The 20,730-nt window shown below is 43.9% G+C and overlaps 1 protein-coding gene across 1 annotated transcript in view; it reads right to left on the bottom strand.

The window, feature by feature from the left end:
- The window catches only part of VPS13B (vacuolar protein sorting 13 homolog B), a 2,999,480-nt gene that overhangs the window by 1,913,694 nt on the left and 1,065,056 nt on the right, over window positions 1-20,730 (bottom strand). Inside the window, exon 20 of the mRNA XM_086966051.1 lies at window positions 10,904-11,013. Within this exon, the coding sequence (XP_086822177.1) occupies window positions 10,904-11,013 (110 nt within the window). The remainder of the gene's footprint in view (window positions 1-10,903; window positions 11,014-20,730) is intronic.

The following is a 20,730-nucleotide window of genomic DNA, read 5'->3' as shown; positions in this document are numbered from 1 at the left end:
AAGGGCTCCTGTTTTCTGAAAGTAGAGACCCCAAGCCTGGTGCCACTATGAGGTTGGTCATACCTCAGAAGTTCAGGGGTTTCTTTTTGACCCTGGCACACATTCCCCTTCCAGAACATCTTGTGCACAGCAAGACTTGGTGCAGGCTTGTCACTCACTTTCACTGGTCCCACATGTCAAAAGACACCAAGAAGTTTTGTCACTCCTGCGTCACCTGCCAAGCTAGTGGTAAGACAGGTGGCACTACAAAGGCCCGCTTTATCCCATTACCTGTGGTTGGGGTTCCCTTTGAGAGGGTAGGGATCGACACTGAAGGTCCCTTAAAACCTCCACCAGCATCTGGACATAGTTTTGTATTAGTGGTGGTGGACCATGCCACTAGATTTGCAGAGGCTATTCTCCTTAGGAGCACTCCTGTAGTGGCTAGGGCTCTCTTGGGAATCTTTTCCAGAATTGGGTTCCCTAAGGAGGTCTTGTCAGACAGAAGTACTAACTTCATGTCTAGCTATATCACTGCTATGTGGAAAGAGTGTGGTGTTAACTATAGGTTTATCACACCCTACCATACACAGGGCAATGCGCGTGTTGAAAGGTTCAACAAGCCCCTCAAAGTTATGATTGTGGGACTCCTAGAAAAGCTGAGGCGAAAATGGATGTCTTACTACCTTGCCTTCTCTTTCCCTAAAGAGAGGTTCCTCAGAAGGGGGTGGGCTACAGCCCATTTGAACTTCTGTTGGGACATCCAGTTAGGGGCCCATTATGTCTAGTCAAAGAAAGATGGGAGCAACCTCTCAAGCCTCCTAAACATGATACAGTAGGATATGTTCTGGGCCTGCGTTCTCACATGTCTGAGTATTTGTAGAAGGCCAGCAAAAACCTTGAGGCCAGCCAGCAGCTTCAGAAAGCTTGACATGACCATAATGCCGTACTTAATGTTTACCAGCCAAGACAAAAAGTGTGGTTGTTGGGAGCCTGTGGCCCCAACAGCTCTCCCAGACAACAGGAGTGGCCCTCAAACTATACTGGAAAAGAGAGGTGAGGTCATACTTAGTTGACCTAAGTACTCCAAGAAGTCCCCACAGGATTTGCCCGAAACCTTTTTTTGACAGGGCTGACATGAGCTTGCTTATGGCCACTGATGAGGGAGACTGATCCTCTCCCTGATCTGCTCTCTCAAGACCCTGTTGATTGACCAGATCAGGTGAAGAAGTTGCCTTGGCAAACAGCCTCAGTGATTTAACAGCAAGCTGATTATAGACAGGCTCTCAATTTTCTGGTCTCTTTTCTCTGACACCCAGTCACACAACCTGGTGTACCCCTGAAGTGGACACAGGTGACAGCCTACCTGTGATGAGCAAAATTTACAGACAGCCTGACCAAGTCAGAGATTGCATCAGGACCGAGGTCCAACAGATGTCGGGGTTGGGAGTCATTGAGCCTTCAGATAGCCCTTGGGCAAGTCCTGTAGTCCTTGTACCAATACCTCACACCCAGGATGGTAAGCGAGATATGGGGTTTTGTGTTGAGTGTAGATGTTTCAATGCAGTCACCAGGACTGATGCTCATCTAATTCCAAGGGCAGATGAACTGATTGATACTTTGGCCTCTGCCAAATATCTCAGTATATTTGACCTTAATTCTGGTTAGTGGCAAGTCAGACTCAATGAGGATGCCAAAGCAAATACAGCATGTTCAACCCCCAGTGGGCATTATCAATTTACTGTGATGCCTTTTGGTTTGAAAAATGTACCTGCCACATTTCAGAGGCTGGTGAATAAAGTCTTAACAGGTATGGAAGCCTATAGTGCAGCATATCTTGATGATATAGCAGTTTTAGCTCCACCTGGGAGGATCCCCTGGTCCACCTCAGCAACGTACCTGAAGCCCTGCAGAAGGCAGGCCTCACTATCAAGGTCACAAAAAGACAGATAGGGCAGAGCAAGGTTGTGTACTTGGTTCAATCACTGGAGACTAAAATTCAGACCATCATGGACTGGATTGCTCCCACTACCCAGACTCAGGTCAGAGTTTTCCTGGACCTTACTAGGTACTACAGAAGATTCGTTAAGGGTTATGGATCCATAGTGACACCCTTAATGATCTCACCTCTAAAAGAATGCCTAAGAAAGGTCAGTGGACATTTAGCTGTCAGAACACATTTAATAACCTGGAGCAAGCCATATGCTCTGCTCTAATTCTGAAAAGTCCTGACTACTCCAAACCACCCATTATCCATACAAATGCTTCTGAGATAGGGATAGGTGCAGTATTGTCACAGCTTAATGCAGAACGTCAGGATCAACCAGTAGCTTTTATAAGCAGAAAATTGACCCCCAGGGAGAAGCGTTGATCAGCTTCTGAACGGGGAGGCATTTGCTGAGGTCTGGACTTTGAAGACATTGAGGCCATACCTTTTTGACACTCACTTCATTGTTCAGACAGACCATATGCCCAGCTTATGGCTTAAACAGATGAAGGGTGAAACCCTCAAACATTTGAGGTGGTCCATTTCACTACATGGGATGGACTTTTCAGTGGAGCATAGACCTGGGAGTAACCATGCCAATGAAGATGGACTTTCCAGATATTTCCACTTAGCAAATGAAGACTCAAATGGGCAAGGTTAGCCTCATGTCCTTACGTTGATGTGGGTATGTCGGGGTGTAGGAAAGTAGTTTATGCTTTAATGGTTACCCCCAGTTTTTGCCTGGTGTCAGTGTAGTTTGACTGTAGACTGCTGGGATTCTGTCAGTCAGGACCCCAGCAACTGTGCTTTCTCCTGGTGAGTACTTTGGTACATCCACAATGGGCTACTGGTGTACCCTTATATGTCGCTAGTATATGGTACTAAGGTACCCAGGGCATAGGTACACCAGAGGCTCCCATGGGCTGCAGCATGTATTCCGCCATCAATGGGAGTCCACTTAAACTTGATTACTGGACTGCCATTGCAGCCTGTGTGAGATGGTGCTCGCACTTCTCACAAAAGATGTATGCTTCCTTATATCTGAGGTCACTGGACTTAAAAACGATGTCACCCCTGTGGTAGGCAGGGTGCTTGGTTACAAATATGAGGGTGCCCTGGCAGGAACAGGACACCCCTGCAAACCCCGGAGTCGATTCTCCAGGCTTTGTAAGAGCGGTCAGCCATTTTAAGGTATATAGTGGACATCAATTATTACGAGATAACTATATAATGGCTGCACTGGACCTGGTCATGTTTTGTATCAAACATGTTGAAATCATACCTCAACACTGATCCGATGCTAGAAGAATGATCCTAAGTACTGGGGGGCTCCTTAGGGAACCCCCTTGTACTCCCAGTAACAGCCTTTCAGGGTCTTCCAGCAACCTAGTGCTGCTGCTAACCACAGACACGATTGTGCCCTCCTGATGCTGAGCTGAGCTCGAGCAGGGGAAGGTAGAACAATAGGCTTCCTGTCACGTCACAGGGAGGTGTGACCATCTCCCAGACAGGACTTAGTGTATTGGGCTGGGGTGGGGGCACTTGCAAGTGGCACAAGACTGCTTTGAAGGGCACATTTGTGCCTTCCTTGAATACTCCTGTTGGAGAAAGTTCAGGAACCCCTGGTTTCCACTCTGGCGCGAAACTGGGCAAAGAACAGGGGAGTATCCTCCCCTCTGTTCAGCCCCTCCTCTGGGAGGGACCCAGAGTCGTTCCAACCCTTTTCCTTGGGTACTTAGGAGCTCCCCCATGGGAAGGTCCTTGGATTGGAACAAGACTCACCTCTGAAACATTTGGACATGTGGACTTCGTCGGACTTCAAATGGACCCAAGACTGCATCAAGGAAGACTGCTACTGCTCCTGGTCTTGCTGTTCTTCAAGTCTTCTGAGTAATCTGTGTCTGTGCATCATCCAGGTTCTCCAAAGGGCCTGTGGGAATCCAGGACATCCAAGGAAATCGCCCTTGGCCTGAAGGAGTCACTCCCCTCCATCTACCTGCACCACAACAAAGCTAACTGGTCTGCTACGCCTGTCATCCAAAGGACTTCCAGAGGTGCAGCAACACAGGTGGTGGTTCTGCAGCTTCCTAGAGGCCTGGCCTGTCTTCTCTGCAATTTTGAGGACAGTATCCCTCATCGAAGCTGCTGGGACCAAACCCATGTGGACTGTGGTGACTTGCTGTTGCCAAGGCTTGCTGATTCTGCACTCCAGTGATCTTTGGGCTACAAGAAGCTTCAGCCTCCAGCACCTCATCCCTCAAAGATTTGCATCTTCGCTGCATCCTTTGTCCTGTGGGCCTCCATCTTTGGTGAGCTGCCTGAGGTCCTCTTGCAACTCCAGTGGTTTCGCCTGTGGGTACTTTTGAGGGTCTCCCTTGGCTTCAGTGGGCTTCCCTGCTTGCTCGGGGTCAGCTCTGACTCATCTGCACTTGGTGAGTTGCTTGGATCTTACTGGTCCCAATGTTTGCATCCTTTTGCTTTCCACTCCATTTACGGCAACCAAGGTTTGTTGATCCTCCCGTTAAGACACCGAACACCTGAACACGACACCCAACATGGGCCAGCTCGTGCATGGCTCCTGGTCTACTTCAGCATCGCCTGGTCCTCACAGCTGCAGCAACAATGTCACCATCTTCACTCTTGAAACTCCCAACATCGGTGGGCATTGTGCTTCTGTGCCTTCTGGTCACTTACGAGTGGCATAAACTCTGTTCCCTCTGCTTGCAGGTTTTCTTCTTCAAGAATCCACTCTTAAATTCCACCGGACTCCTTCACATGCTTCTTCAGAGGCATCTTCTTCAAAGTCTTCCATTGTCATCAATGGCAGGTTCCGACTTTACTTCACCCCTATGCACCCGGCTTCGCAGGTGCAGGTAAGCTGGTTCCTGGGGCATCCATGTGTGGGGTGACTCTCCAACCTCCTGTCTTCCAAAGGGTTTCTTCGGGGTCCTTTGGGAAGAGTCCTTCTTCTATAAAACTGCAACCATGACTTCTCCATTGACTTACACTGGGCACACTGCTGTGTTTCCACTCTGAAGACATCCTCTGTGGGGTTCTTGGGTACTTACCTTGGGTAGTTCCTTGTGTCCCCATCTTCTATGAGTCTTCTGGACCAAATCCCTTTCTCCTTGAAGTTTGCATTCCACTTTCTTAGTATATTGTATGGGCTTCCAATGAACAGTAGTGTATATTTGTGCTTCTTGCCTAATTATTTTGAAGTACTCTTGTGTGTATTGTTGATATCTCCGGGTAGGAGATATACCAATGTGTTAGTGATTATGTGGCAAAATACATAGTTTTATTTTCATAAACACTGTGTGGTTCTTTTTCATCTAATCTACACTGTCGAATGAATGTGGTAAAACAAGCTGCTTTACACTCCTTCAAGATAAGCCTGCAGGCTTCTATCCACAGCTACCACTTTGAGAGCTTTCTATGGTTATCAAAGGCCACTAAAATCACCATAAGGGTTGCCAGGATTGGTGCAAGGTGCATCATTCCTGAGAGTGTGCCCCATATACTAAGCCAGCCTCCTACAACCACCAACACCATTTCTCCAATATATTTCTTCCAGTAGGGCACAAGTCCTAAAAAATAAAAAAAATAGAAAAAGTGGGGCATTAACCAAGTTAGTTAGTATGTAAGTGACATCACAGCGAATGACATCGCACATGACATCACAACCCATGACCTCACAGAAAGTGATATCACAAAAAATGACATCAGATTCTAAGACCTCGCATATGTTAAGCAGGTCTATCATGAGTATATATGAGCGCATAACAATATTTAACAAATTAGAGGTTGCGTCTGAGTTGTGCCAAAAATGAATGCAACCCCAGTGCAAGATCTAGGTATCCACATAAACATGTACTTATTGAAACTCTGCCAGAAAGAAATTGGCAACAAGGAGAAAGAGGGCAGTATACCCCAAGGAAGCTGCAGCCTGCAGAGTGGGCTGTTTATGATGAGTTACTATAGATACCTTTGCAGTAGTGAACGGGACTGGTCAGGAGTGGGAGTGGGTAGGTAAGGGAGAGGGGAGTTGGATTTACACAGGTTATTACTGTTCATTAGAAATGTACATGGCTTTATGTTTGGCAAATCCTATAGTGTGTATCCTCAGTCTTTACTGCCAATGGCATGTGAGATCGTGATTACTGAACGAATAACTTACACTGAATGTTAGATACAGAATTCGTATACGGAATATATGATGTAACCCCTTTGAAAAGGAAAAAACTGCCTCTGTACAATTTTACTGAATTGTATCAGATAATGGAGTCATCAATAAAGTCTGTTATTAAAAAAAGGAGAAAGATGGCAGTAACTCAGTTCTGCTTAATTGGTTACAAAGTCTGCTTTTTTAAAATACCTAATGGGGTTAAGGCACCTGCTGCATAGATCTTTATGTACCCAGTAAATCTCAGGAAAAAATAATAATGCTACGATAACTCTGGAGGTTAATGCTCTTGCCTTAGAGACAGGTGTTTTGTCTCGTCCCATTTTTTAATCAGTGTAGCATGTAGGGTTAATATGTTTCACGCAAAGCCCATCATGTGATATACAGATGACGGATTTTTATTTTATGTAGATGCGTAAATGGGTGATTGCTTTTAACACAGGGATCCTTTAGTTACGTGCAGTTCATAAATTGTAATCCTTCTAATATAGCACAGTAAACTATGAAGGAAAGGATATGTGACTCATACAATTTGTAACCCTCACTATCTTATATAACACATCCTGTAAAATGATTTACACACACATGATTTATTGTCAATTTATAATCGCTTAACCGCGGCGACAATTCCGCTTCGGTATGGCGGTTTAGTGCAGTGGGCGGGGCCGCGTCGGCCAATGGACATGCACAGCACTACGAAGGTAGTGCGCGCAACGGCCGTTGGCCAACGCCAGCAGCGAAGGGGGATGTGTTTGTGTGATTTAAAGCGCTCAGACACCCTGGGTTGGGTAACGCCATAAAAGAAATAAGAAAATATAGTGGCATTTAAATTATTTGTGTAGATATTAGGACACACCAACACATCTGACACAACAGAACGCTAGATGTGAGCTTGACTATGTCTGATGCTAATTGTTCTTATGTTCCAGGGCAAGGTTCAACTGCTCAAAATAAACATTTCAACAAAACATTAGGGTTTGAGTGGCTGAATTGCGCAGTGTGAAATAGTCAAATGAGGTTGGGTCCCAGCTGTGTTGAACTGTATTTTAAAATGACCCACACGACTCCATTTTGTGTTGCCATGCTCTCGGCAACCCGGTGAAGAACTGTTTTCCACGTCCCTGTTGAAACTTGCACAACCCTCCTCGCTCCTTGTGGTTGAGCCGATTCCGAGAAGCTGCCTGTGTGCCTCACCCCCCCAGTTGTGTCAGAGACTCAGCCATATCCTGTCCATTGTTGGTAACTCAGCCTGTCACAACTCCTGTTCCCCGTGACCACACCATCTGGTCAAGGAAGCACGAGGCTGTGCCCCGTGACCACACCATCCGATCAAGGAAGCACGAGGCTGCACCCTGTGACCACACCATTGAGCAAGGAAGCAGGTGGCTGTGGACCTTGTGCAATCAGAGACAGATGTCCCCTGGCCACGATTGTACCACAAGTCTGATGAAGAACTTGTCAGATAAGGAACTTGTCAAAATGTGGAACTATGTATTGTGCAAATGGGCGTGGTTAGCGCTATAAGTATGTGTGCGCTGCGGATTGAAGCAGCAGTCTCCGTAGAATTGTCTTTGTATCATTCTGGGACCCTGTCCTTAGCTCGAGCTAATAAATAACTTACTTCCCTCCACGGCTCGTTGTCCTGGTCTCTTTGGTAATGTATGATTTATGCAAGAAGAACCTGTAGATTCTAGGTGTCCCCTGCACCGCTGGCTCTGACTCTCCTAGTGGGGGAGGGGTCTCCAAAAAGCCGGTCCTACAGCTGAAGAGGGGCAGAATGCAGTCAGTAACCAACAAACTACCTCGAACACAAGAAGTCCAAGAGGGACTCCTCACTATTCTGTAGTTACTGCTCTGGGGTGAAGTTGTACAGTCATACCACTATTTTTACTTATTTATTTTATAGCGTTGCCCAACCCAAGGTATTGAAGCCCTTTAAATCACACAGACACATTATACATTGACATTCAATCATATGTGTGTAAATCATTTTACAGGATGCCTGAGGCGTAGTAGTTCCTAAATTCGCCTGGGATGGCCGGTAAGATGTCAATCGCCACATCCCAACAACACATGCATGTAGTGTCCAATAAGGCAGGTGGCATTCAGGGACCTCAGTGCCAAGTGGGATAAGGAAAATAATCTTTCACTGAACATCTTAATGTACTTCAACAACTTGCGCTGAGGCATTGTAGTGAACACACTGGGACTTACTTTGCTGGTGGAAGCCTGAAACACCAGGCTCTATGGAGAAGGGTGCTGGTTCAGTAACGCTGGATCCCTTGGGGCAAGTTTAAAGTATTGAGCAACCTGATGTACTGCGGCGGGGGTTGGCAGGGGGAACTGTACATGGTTTCTACTACATTGCCACCAACGTTCCTGCCAAAGCCTTTTTAGAAGACAGTAAGGGGTCTGAAGTAATAGATTTGCCATAGTTGCTGCCATTGGCAACTGGAGATCCAAAATGTTTGCTGCTATGCAGACTATTGCGGGAAGAAGGCTCTCTCTTCAGGTGAGGTACCCCAGTAGGAATCCAATTCTGTCTTAGGGGAAGTACTGAGACCACTGGCATTCTGTAGGCCTAAGTAGAGAGCAGCATCTGTGTACTAAGTTGGGGAAGTAAATTGTCTTCCGTCCCGTTGTCTTTCTCACCATGTGGGGCATTTTTAAGTCTTTGAACAACATCAGAATCTAATCTGAGCAGGGCCTTCCGTGGAATGGGTATTAGGACAGAGGCTGGAGTTCATCCAAAGTTTAGGCTGCGCTTTGGTAATCTCATACCGAGAGACAGGCCTAGTCCAGGCGACAGATCAATGTAGGCACCAGGTGCCTGAGCAGTTGAAAACGACAAGGACTCCGTTGAAAGAGCAGAGGCATGGGCTGGGGCCTTTAGAGGACAGGACGGAGACCCAAAGAGGTCAGTCGTTGGCTGGGGCAGGCCAGCCAGCAGAAGTCAGACTGGGGGTCCATGCGGCACGATGGGGCATAAAGGAGCTCTAGTGGAAGCCAGAATCATCCTAAATAGCCTCTCTGGAGGCCTCTACCTGCTGTGAGGTTGAAGGTGGCCCAGAGAACTTGGGCCACACCATTACCAGCTTTGGGATGGGTTCGCAGTCGTATGATGAACGAAAAGTCAGGCCCTTTGAGCGTTGACTGCACAACTTCACCCCAGAGCAGTAACTACAGAACAGTGAGGAGTCCCTCTTGGACTTCTTGTGTTCGTGGTAGGACTTGTCTCTCGACTTCATCTTCAATATACCTGAGAATGTCATCAAACAAGACCTGAAGTGGGCCTGCGACTTGAAGCAGATCCACAATTTACAATGTGACTGGTCCTGTTTCTTGTGTTCAGATTGGCCTTCAGGTGCATCAGGAAGCATTTATCTCAAAATTTGGATCATAGACACCTCAAGCAGACATCGTTTGGATCTGTAACCAACATATGCTTCCTCAAGTCGAAGTACAGTTTAAAAATTCTCTTAGTGAATCTATATATTTCTGTTCATTAATCATAAGGATAACTCAGTGGAACATAGGACACATACTAGGATACTGAAGGAGGCTAGTAAGATGATGGCAGACCCACTAAGTAACAATTTCGGGGAATTAGGGAAAAGGCAAAAGTGCTAGGGGGCAGACCCATCAGCCTGACATCAGTGGTGAAGAAAGCCTTATTAAAGACAGAAAGACTAAACTAACACTTTTCAATTAGAGAGAAACAAGATCCTGGGTAGCTGGTACCACAAATATCAGAGATAGAGAGCAAGGAGAGATGATGGATTTTATTGACGCTCTGTGTACCATGTCACCCAGGCGGTTCAATGTAAGTCAAATGCTCTCTGTGTGTAGGCCAGTTCGTTAAGATGGGTATCTTGACGATGAAACTAGAAGCACTAGAGCTTTGCATTCTCTTTAGAATGAAGCCTACTGAACTCCACTACAATCACACCACATTCATGGACAGAATAGGATGAACAAAAATGAAAATCATGTACTTAAATGAGACATTTGACTACAGTGATAGGTGATGCTGGTGCTAGGGAACTGCTGCAGGGAGTTAGAACTAGGAGACTGAATTGTGTAAAAGACATGCTGCTCTCTTCTGTCTTCAGAACGAAGGAGCCTGATGTAGCCTTGGAGTGATGTTAAAAATAATAATATTAGCACGTTGTATGATTAATTAATTTGTCTGTTACATACGCCATCACTTAACTTCCATGAACCATTGAATTGTACATCTAGAGCCCATGAACTTGAATCGTTTCACCACTAGACTCTGGGAATCTGTGCGGCTATAGGAATGGCGAGTCCACTTAAAATATAGGGAAAAACAGGGGAAAAGTTGGCAAAAACTGCAAAAGGGATAGAATATTCTTTATACTTGCAAACTAGCCTAAATAACTCTACATCTTATAGTCACTCTGTCTTTTCAGGAGAATAAAAAGCTTTTTTATGGGCATTTTGTAGAACTTTAATGGTAGTCTAAAAAGTGGCGGACGTGGGAGGCTAGATTGTGTTGAAAACTGTGAATCAACACAGCATAAATGTACTTTCTCTACAGGCTTAAGCAGCTGCCTCTTCAGCCAAGCTACTTGTTTGTGGACTACCTTAAAGTAAAGAACTCAGACTATTTCTACAGTAAATCATGGCACAATCCCTAAGCCATGTATATCAGTACAGAACATCTCACAATCGGCACGTGAAATAAAGACATTTTCTATGCGAGGAGTGATTTATCATAATGCCAACCATACCTGCTGCGCGTGTCTGCTGCTCCTTTTCTGCGGCTGGTACATAAGCCATGTGTACACAACCGGGTCTATATTGATTGCCACTCCCTGCACACTAGCCAAGAACACAGCACCTGGTTAAAGAAATAAATCATCGTCTTTCAGAAAATAGATTTTGCATACAACACATGATAATTTCATGCCACATTATGGGTTTTATTGAACCAGCCTTAATTTGCACTATTTTGATTGTATTTCCTCCGATGCAGCTTTGCATTAACCTGCTTCTTAACATGCATTACTTAAAATAGTGTTCCAGCGGTCGCAAAAAGGATCCCAATAGTGTCAATGTAGATCTAATATATTCACAAAGCTAACGAATAACAACTATAATTGATATTTATCATTTAATGAATATATTACTTTTCTTCAAATGCAAAGATCACGTACCTTTTCTAAAAAACGAAGTGCTAAAAATCCTGTAACTAAATTACAATATGTACACACCCACACATTCTCTCTCTCTTGGCGACTACAATATGCCAAAGGATGTTCGGGAAACATCATATAACTTGTCAGAAAACACGTTAATTTTGACCACTATTATGCAGACATTTCCGCCAAAAAGGGAGTAAAGCTGTGTGAGCTAGATAACAAAATGTGATCTGCTTTCAAACAAGCCCTCTATGAATCCGCCTGGTCGCAAAGTGCCACACCTGGACACCAGACCTGGTTGTTATTGCAAGACAACCCTGCAAAGACAGGCACGTTCCACCTATTACCTACCTTGCAGGCCAAAATCAAGCTTTCGACAAAGGCGAGATCTCACACATTTCCACCAGGAGGAGTGGCAGCAGTAACGTATGACAAGTAGACTGCTGGAGAGATCACTTGTTTGATAAGTGGTTATCTTATCTAATTATTCTTACTATTGGCACAAATGCTTCACCTTGTCAGGAAGGTCAAAGAGTGCCCATTAACCGAGGTTAACTTGCAAGAAAGTAAGGGCTTCCACATGTTAGCAGAGCAACAAAGCAGTGTCTAACACAAGCATGACTTACCTGTCAGTTGTTGGTGCACACAGTAGGGTGACACCACGCTGTTGTGGGGATGAAGGCGTGAGTGTGCGCCTGTGCACTTCTTTTATTACTCATAGCCCAGAGCACCATAAGTGGCAAATGTTCAGCAGCTAAGCAACCAGATGTACATGTTTGTAGGCATACCGACCAATGAGGTTCCCCTTCTCAGGTAGCAGACCACACTTGTCCAAGTTTATGATATCTGATCCATTGTAAATGCAGGGCAATATTTATTTCTTTTTTCTATGGTCATGAAGCCTCTCATACACATTTTCGCCGGCCGTGGTCCTATATTTGGATTACATAGTTTTGTTTGTAAAAGGTTGTCTATTGGAGAGGAAGCATTATTTTCATCAGAACTCACCCGTAAAAGGTTGTTCACATAATGTGATATTTAGTCTGAATGCTTCCATTCGGTCCTGGTTTCCTTAGGCATCATGTAAGTCCCCCTTTCAGATGAGGAAATGTCCATTGAAGCTTCTATTGGGTCATTGTTCCAAATAACTCTTAGCAGCAAAAACGAGATGGACAAGACAGGCGTGAGGCTGATGAAGTGAACACAAAAAGAAATCTCCAGAAGAATGCAAGCAAAAGGCTCAAGACTGATTGTGGATTAAACTCCCATCTACATTTCGGTTCGATTATGAATAATGTAAGACCTCTTACATCATTTCACAGAAGAAACAGCCGTGTGGCAGTGAACATAATGTACTTAAAGCAGCCAGGCACTATGAGGAAGGGTGTGGAATTTGTCCTCGCTGATGTCAAGTCAGTTTAAGTACAGTTTATTGTCAGGAAGACATCATGCCAAAAAAGTATTTAATTGATGAAGGCATAGAGAATCCAGTTGTTTCTCTAAGCACATTAGCCAAAACAGTACACTAAAGTTAGAAAACAAGCCCCCAAGCCATTGTGAAGTTGTTCAATTGGAACAGCCGATTAACTCCTGTAGCCTACGTTTATGCTTAGAAGCAGGCTACACCTTCTTAATAGTGTTGAGGAAGTGCACATCAACACATGGCTAGAGGAGCACAGAGGCAAGTTAAAGATATCCCATCAGAAGTGTTCCACTTATTCTTAGAAGTGAACATAGTGTGTGAACTTTCAGCTCCACATAAGCTCACGCTTTTGCTCCGTACAAGCTACATGTCTAATTTCTCAGTAAAACATGCTCTCAAAGAAACAGCCAAAATATTGATAGGATAGAAGCCAACAAACCCATATTGTCAAGGGCCATTAAAACAACACCCTTATGGCATGGTCGAATGCCCAGCATGGTGGAGACCTTCCTCGGATGCTCCTGTGACTGGGATTGACACCATGGCCTAAGGGTTCCTATGATGTCTGAAAGTGGAAACGGAGAAGGTTAAAAAATGAGGAGCGGTTATGAAAGGACTACAATATTGAGGTGGCAGAAACAGAAGTGAAAGAGTGATGAGAATCCCACCTCATCATAGAGGGGGTTTAATCCCAGGCCTATGGATGATAATTTGGCATCAGGCAGTGAGGAACAGACTATCCAGTGAAGGATCAGATGCCCCAGTGGATTGTGGCCCTGAACCATAGAAAAGGAGCTGTTAAACTCCATGTATGTTGCGGTCCAGCACCATATGAAAATAAATAAAGAGTCATAGATGACAAAGGGGTGATGGGGTAAGAATAAAAAGAAATGCAGAGATGAGGATTGAGACTTTTTTACCCAAAGAAGCAGACATCAAGATCTTTCGGAGAATTCCTAGGTGGCAGGTAAGAATTGAAGCATGAGGCAATGACTGGAAAACTAGTTTAACAAACGCAATGAGTGACCCACCTCACAGGTAGGCAAACAAGAAAACTCTTGACAACACATTCCCTGAATTAGAAAAGCAGGACAGAATAATACAAAAATCCAACAGGGGATGAATGAATGGGTCAGTAAATCAAACTCACTCATTAAAGATAATGGGTCTTTATCCTTTGGAGCACCTTTATGTGGAAAATGTGATGAGGTGAGTCAAATGAGGTGAGTCAAATATGGTTCGTGGGGTTGCTAGTGGGTGCAAAGATGATGAACCCATGACTTTCGACTTCCAAACAATGGCTGACTTTTTAGCCACAGATATGAAGAAAGCCCTACTATTTTGATTGTTTCAATAGACTAAAGGTTTCGTATGACTGAATAGATCAGACAGGGGGAGGCAGGGGTCTTGCTACAAAAATTAATGCTTCAAACGAGCTCGAGATGCCCTAGAGAACTGGGATTTTAAATTAGTGTAAAAGCTAATTCACGTATTCCGACATAGATGGTTTTTAAGTATAAGCCATATTTCTACAGAGTAGAAAATGCAAAAAAGACAGAGCTGCAGATCGGTCAAGAATGCATCGTTCGCTGAGAGCCTATCGGCATAATCCTGGAACCTATGTTGAGCCTGAACAGAACCATCGTAAATCACAAAACTGGAAAGCTATAACTTCATGCTGAATTTTGGGGCTGGAGACATCGGCAGAGGAAAACGTGCGCTTTACTTTTTGCTCTTTCTGCCAAAAGGGTTCCCTTATCTGCATTCCAAACAGGCTTTGCCAATTAGCTCTCCGGGGCACCGCATTCACTTTCAGTTACTTCCCATACTAGCGGATGATCAGAAGCAGGGGTTCCAGGCTGAAGCTGCACAGATAAAAAAAAAATGCAACATGTGCATGTCTTGTCAGTGAGATAGCATCTCTGACAGGCCTAGAGGTTCGCCTTGTAAAATACGGCCTTATCAGGGGGACAACTTGTCCTGCCTTCTATCTGGAACCAGATGGGGAGAGCAAACACATCAATCTACATTAAAGGCAATTCCATTGCCTTTAAAAACATTGTTCTTATTATTGAGGAAGCCAAGGACTTCGTGTTTTAGAATTAAAGAGCATTACGAGTTCATAACTTACATTTTAAGGAGGACAAAAAAAACCATCTTTAGGATTTTAGGGATAAGAGAAAATTAGTTGCATATACGACGCAATGAGGTAAATATGTATAGCGCTTAGGGGCAACAAATCAAATTCAAGACAGCAGAAATACTGAACGTTGGGTCTACAGGTTGGACCAACAGTACTCATTGAGCGTGAACACAGGGCAAGTTGCACTTCCCATATCAAAATGTTAAAATTGTGACAAAATGCTACGCTATCTAGGCCACTTTAAAGCGCTGAAACGAATAGGAAACACGCCGCGACCTGAGAGCTAGAGTTGATGAATGCCCCCCCCCCCATGAAGATGCGAGCTTCGCTGTAAGCCACCTGTATGAAAGATTACCTCTTCAGGACCTTCCTGAACTGAAGGAGTGAGAGGGGCGGGGAGGCGATGAGGGCCTCAGTGCTTTAAGGGGGCCGGGTCCCTCGGGTCTCAGAAATAATAGTAATTAAAAACAGGCATCGAACACAGGTCTCTATTGAGCACTCATTTAATGTCCTTAACTGGAATGATAAACCATTGATCGTTTTCTGAACAACGAATGTAAAAAGCGTACGGTAATCCATGTCGGCGATTTACTTCCATTTTTTATTTCAAATGTTTTACTCAATGCTATTTAATTCCCCATGAGTGCTCCCTATATCCAGGCCAGGATGTTGTGTTTCTGTTGGTTTTTGTGTGTATCATATTACTCTTGACATATTGTGAATTGAATTTTGAATCCCCTTCAGGTGTTAATAAACAGTCCACGATTGAGGGCTCTGGAGTGGAGGCTGAAGCCAGTTCGATTTTCTCACAGTGCCTGCCAGTGGGTCAAAACGGTGTTCAGAATACATGCTGTCATCCATTTCTTTGCCTCTGTGCAAAGCACATGGCTTGATAATGTTTAATTCAGTCTCTCAATTTCAGGATTGAAACATTTTCAATAGTCATTATTTACAACAAAATCATTGTAGTTAATCATTTATCCTACAGAGTTAATAACCGCTGACATAGCCAATGGTTGCTGGCAGGTTTCAGGTGTATGCTATTTGTTGTGTTATATATCTGGATGAAATAGCTGAGAGGAACCAAAACAGTGGTTGGGTGACACACTGCGGGAATCACAAAAATGGAGTTCACCTGTTTAAGCCACACCCTTAAATACGTAACCACATTCCTTTTAGAAATCCACTTTTTTTAGCACACTTAAAGGCCTGGGGGGGGTTTCATTCTTTGGATCGTGGAATTTCACCATAATATTGATATCATTGCTGTAACTTTGGATCAATCAAAACCATGCAAGCATGATTAGTCCTATACAACTTAGTCTCACCTACGTCCTTCCTCTGTTATTTCAAACCTTAAGACAGCAACAGGCTCTACAGCAGTGCTTCCAACACTTTTTTTAATCACAACCCAATTTTTAGAACAACAAACTTTCGCAACCCACTAAGCTTTAATGGACATAAGACAGGCAATTTTTAAGGTAACCAAAGCATCATTTAGTAGCGCACTGTCATTTACAGGCAGCACATTTTCCATTGAAATGGCCAGAAAGTTTGCACAAACATACAACCTTACTGATAAAACTATATTGCACATAAATGATATGTGGAAATCGAGTTTCAGTGAATATTTATAATTTCTGCATCACCAAGTAAAGTGTTTGATTTGTTTTCATTCTAATAAAATCTTTGCTTCCATCGCACATCAGAATTACAAAAAATTGCTTCAAGTTTGCTTTCCTAACTGCGCGATGTGTATAGACTATTTATAGGTATTTACATTTTGTTGTGTGTTACAAAAAATGACATCCTACAGCCTTTCCTTTCACAGTCCTTGGAACCTGCCAAGATTGTTACATAATTTACTTTACTTTTTTTTATCTGACTGCAAAGTGAGAGGAGTTTGTAAACCCAATTTCCCATGTAAAATAAACAAAACAAATAAGCAGCAATTTATAAAAAGACAGTCTAACATTTGACCTCTGTCTTCGAAGCACAGCAAATGTGACAAGATAAATACAGAATTTAAAGCCACTTTTATTTATAGCTTGGACATTCATGACCCCCCAAAAAAGGCTTACAATCCAGTTTGGGAAACACTGCTATTGTCAATGGGATCGAGGTATCTTTTTGGTTTCCTGCGAAAGTTGAGTACCTACAAGGAGGACAAGCTGTTCATGGTCTCAGGCTGCTAGAACATACCTTGGCTTCTTTAAAGAGTGCTTTGGTGGGCCTGGTGTAGGTTTATGCCATGAAGTAGGTGAACTGCTGGTGGGTTAATATTCTTTGTAATGTCTGGTTTGAATTACCTTCCCTTAACAAGTGTATTGTCTCTCCACCCTAAGCTTCAAATCTACTGGAGGGATCTTCGGTTGAGCAGCGTTAGATTACTCAAGTATTATTAAAAGCAAAAAACAAATCAGCATGAATCTGTGAATGGTAATATGAATAGGTCATTTAATAAGTTGGATAAAAATGATTTCAACATAAAAACAAGCATTTGCAATGCAATAGGTCTCGCATTAGGAAAGTTTGAGCTATTGGTATTGTAAATGACACATTTTTTATTTATGTGTTGGTTTGGAAAATCGCCAAATTAACAGCTTTGTCATTTACAATGCCAATAGTTTTAATTTTCGCAAATGTGACACCTATAGCATTTGTAATGCAATATGTGTTGTATTTACGTGACTTAGATGTATTGATATTACAAATAACAATGGCTTTTAATTTTTTTAAATAATTAATACTTAAATAAAAGTTATTGTAATTTATAATGGCAATAGCTTAAACTTTTGTAAATAACTTTTGTGAAGATTATGTTCAGTGTGTTTTATTGTGACGAAAATCCAAGAACAGAAGTGAAATATTAACATCTTTTTGTGACATTTGTAATAAAGCTTGAAACATTGAGAGAACATATTTGAACCAGTTGTTGTTGAATGGTTGCAAAGATTGATGCTGTGGCGGAGCTGAGTGATGTTGTGTTGGTTACGAGTGATGCTGTGGCGTTCAGTGATGCTGTGGTAGCGCATAGTGATATTGTGGTGCACCTGAGTGATGCTGTGGTGGTGCTGAGTGATGCTGTGGTGATGCGAAAGATCGATAGAGTGAATGCCATAGATAGATAGAGTGAGGGCAATAGATAGAGGGAGGGTGATAGATAGATAGATAGAGGTAGGGCGATAGATAGAGTGAGGGCGATGGATAGATAGATAGATAGATAGAAAGATAGATAGATAAGAGTTATGGCAATAGATAGACTGAGTGTGATAGATAGACAGATAGAGTGAGGGCGATAGATAGAGTGAGGGCGATAGATAGATAGAGTGAGGGCGATAGATAGATAGAGTGAGGGCGATAGATAGAGTGAGGGAAATAGATAGAGTGAGGACGATACATAGATAGAGTGAGGGAAATAGATTTTCTAGAGTTATGGCGATAGATAGATAGATAGATAGATAGATAGATAGATAGATAGATAGATAGATAGATAGATAGATAGATAGATAGATAGATAGAGTTAGGGGCGATAGATAGATAGAGTGAGGGAGATAGATAGATAGATAGATAGATATAGATAGATAGATAGATAGATAGATAGATAGATAGATAGATAGATAGATAGAGTGAGGGCGACAGATAGAGTGAGGGCGACAGATAGATAGTGAGGGTGATAGAGTGAGGGTGATAGAGTGAGGGCGATAGAAAGAGTGAGGGCAATAGATAGAGTGAGGGCAATAGATAGATAGAGTGAGGGCGATAGATGGCTAGATAGATAGATAGATAGATAGATAGATAGATAGATAGATAGATAGATAGATAGATAGATAGAGTGAAGGAGATATATGGATAGATAGAGTGAGGACGATAGATAGATAGAGTGAGGGCGATAGATAGATAGAGTGAGAGTGATAAATAAAATTAGGTTGATAAAGTGAGGCTGATAGATAGAATGAGGGCGACAGATAGAGTGAGGGCGACAGATAGAGTGAGGGCGATAGATAGATAGATAGATAGATAGATAGATAGATAGATAGATAGATAGATAGATAGATAGATAGAGGGCGATAGATAGATAGAGTGAGGGCGATAGATAGATAGAGTGAGTGCGATAGATAGATAGAGTGAGGGCGATAGATAGCCATAGTGAGGGGGATAGATAGAGTGAGGGCGATAGATAGATAGATAGCTAGATAGATAGACAGAGTGAGGGGTGATAGTTGGAGTGATGGCGAAAGATAGATAGAGTGAGGGCGATAGATAGATAGATAGATAGATAGATAGATAGATAGATAGATAGATAGAGTGAGTGAGCGCGATAGATAGAGGGCGACAGAGTAAGGGAGATAGATAGAGTGAGGGAGATAGATAGAGTGAGGGCAATAGGTAGATATAGTGAGGGCAATAGATAGATAGAGTGAGGGCGACAGATAGAGTGAGGGCGACAGATAGATAGTGAGGGTGATAGAGTGAGGGTGATAGAGTGAGGGCGATAGATAGAGTGAGGGCGATAGAAAGAGTGAGGGCAATAGATAGAGTGAGGGCAATAGATAGATAGAGTGAGGGCGATAGATAGATAGATAGATAGATAGATAGATAGATAGATAGATAGATAGATAGATAAAGTGAAGGCGATATATGGATAGATAGAGTGAGGACGATAGATAGAGTGAGGGCGATAGATAGAGTGAGAGTGATAAATAAAATTAGGTTGATAAAGTGAGGCTGATAGATAGAATGAGGGCGACAGATAGAGTGAGGGCGACAGATAGAGTGAGGGAGTGTGATCGTGGGTGGACAGCGGACTGGAAAATCAGGCGAGGAGGCCGGATATAGTGAGCGATAGTGTTTTATTAAGTCTATACACAGTGGGCTGCGGTGACAAAGGAAGGGGTCGGGTCCAATGCCGGGGCCGGCTGCGTGTCTTCTCCTCTGTTCTTCCAAGTCTTCCGAGGGGTAGATGGGCGTCCTGGTCTTGCGTGTAGCCGTCTCTGGGTGGTCGGAGAACACCTCGGAGGGCAATAAGAGAAGAAATGGGAGCCGTTAGTAATTTGGACTCGTGGTCCGATCCCGTCACCGATACCCGGGTCGTGAGAGGAAACGAAAGGGGAGTGAGGGAGGTACGGATGGAGGGAGGAACGGGCAAGAGTCGAGGATGGGAAAGTAAAAGAAGTGCACAGGGTGGTGGGGAGAGGGGTGCTCTTTATACAGTGCTAGGTGGATATCTATATACAAACTGCCTCGTGCCTAATGGTGACGTGCCTAGGATAGTGGGGAACAATTTACAACGAGAGGGGATTCCTACTATATACACAGTGCACCTAATGTGCTCTTAAGTGGAGCTGGTACTCACGCGCTCCGACGTAACTCTCGTCCGAGTTACGGCCGCTCTTCAGCCACCTCCGTGGGACTCCACCACTCTTCGGTCCACTCCTCGCTGTCGCCGTTCCCGTCTTCTCCGTCCGTCACCGCTCTAGCCGAAAGCTCCTGCCACGATCCTTCGACGGCGTCAGTCTCTCTCCTTCCGTCTTTTCTGTCTCCGGTCGGCTGTAAGGAGCCGCGACTTCCGGGGTCGTAGGATAGTCCTTCCGGTTCCTCGTTCCACTGGATTGGATCCTGCATGGGAGAGAGGGGCGGGATTTCGGTCGTCATGGACGCTGTTGTTGGGGACCCTTTTCGTCTACTCGGGCATGATGCGGGGCGAGGTGGAAACAGAGGTGAGGGGTCGACTCGGGGTCGGTTGTCCCGCGGAGCGGGATCACATTCCCTTCCCCTAGCTGTCTTTCTTGTACCCGGTGAGGAAACAGGGTATCGAGACAGATAATCAGCGTTACCTTGTTCTAAGCC

The sequence above is a fragment of the Lissotriton vulgaris genome, chromosome 4_1, assembly GCF_964263255.1.
Source record: "Lissotriton vulgaris chromosome 4_1, aLisVul1.2, whole genome shotgun sequence".
NCBI lineage: Eukaryota > Metazoa > Chordata > Amphibia > Caudata > Salamandridae > Lissotriton > Lissotriton vulgaris.
Note: the sequence above shows the minus strand (reverse complement) of the source record. Positions and strands in the feature narration are given on the sequence as shown.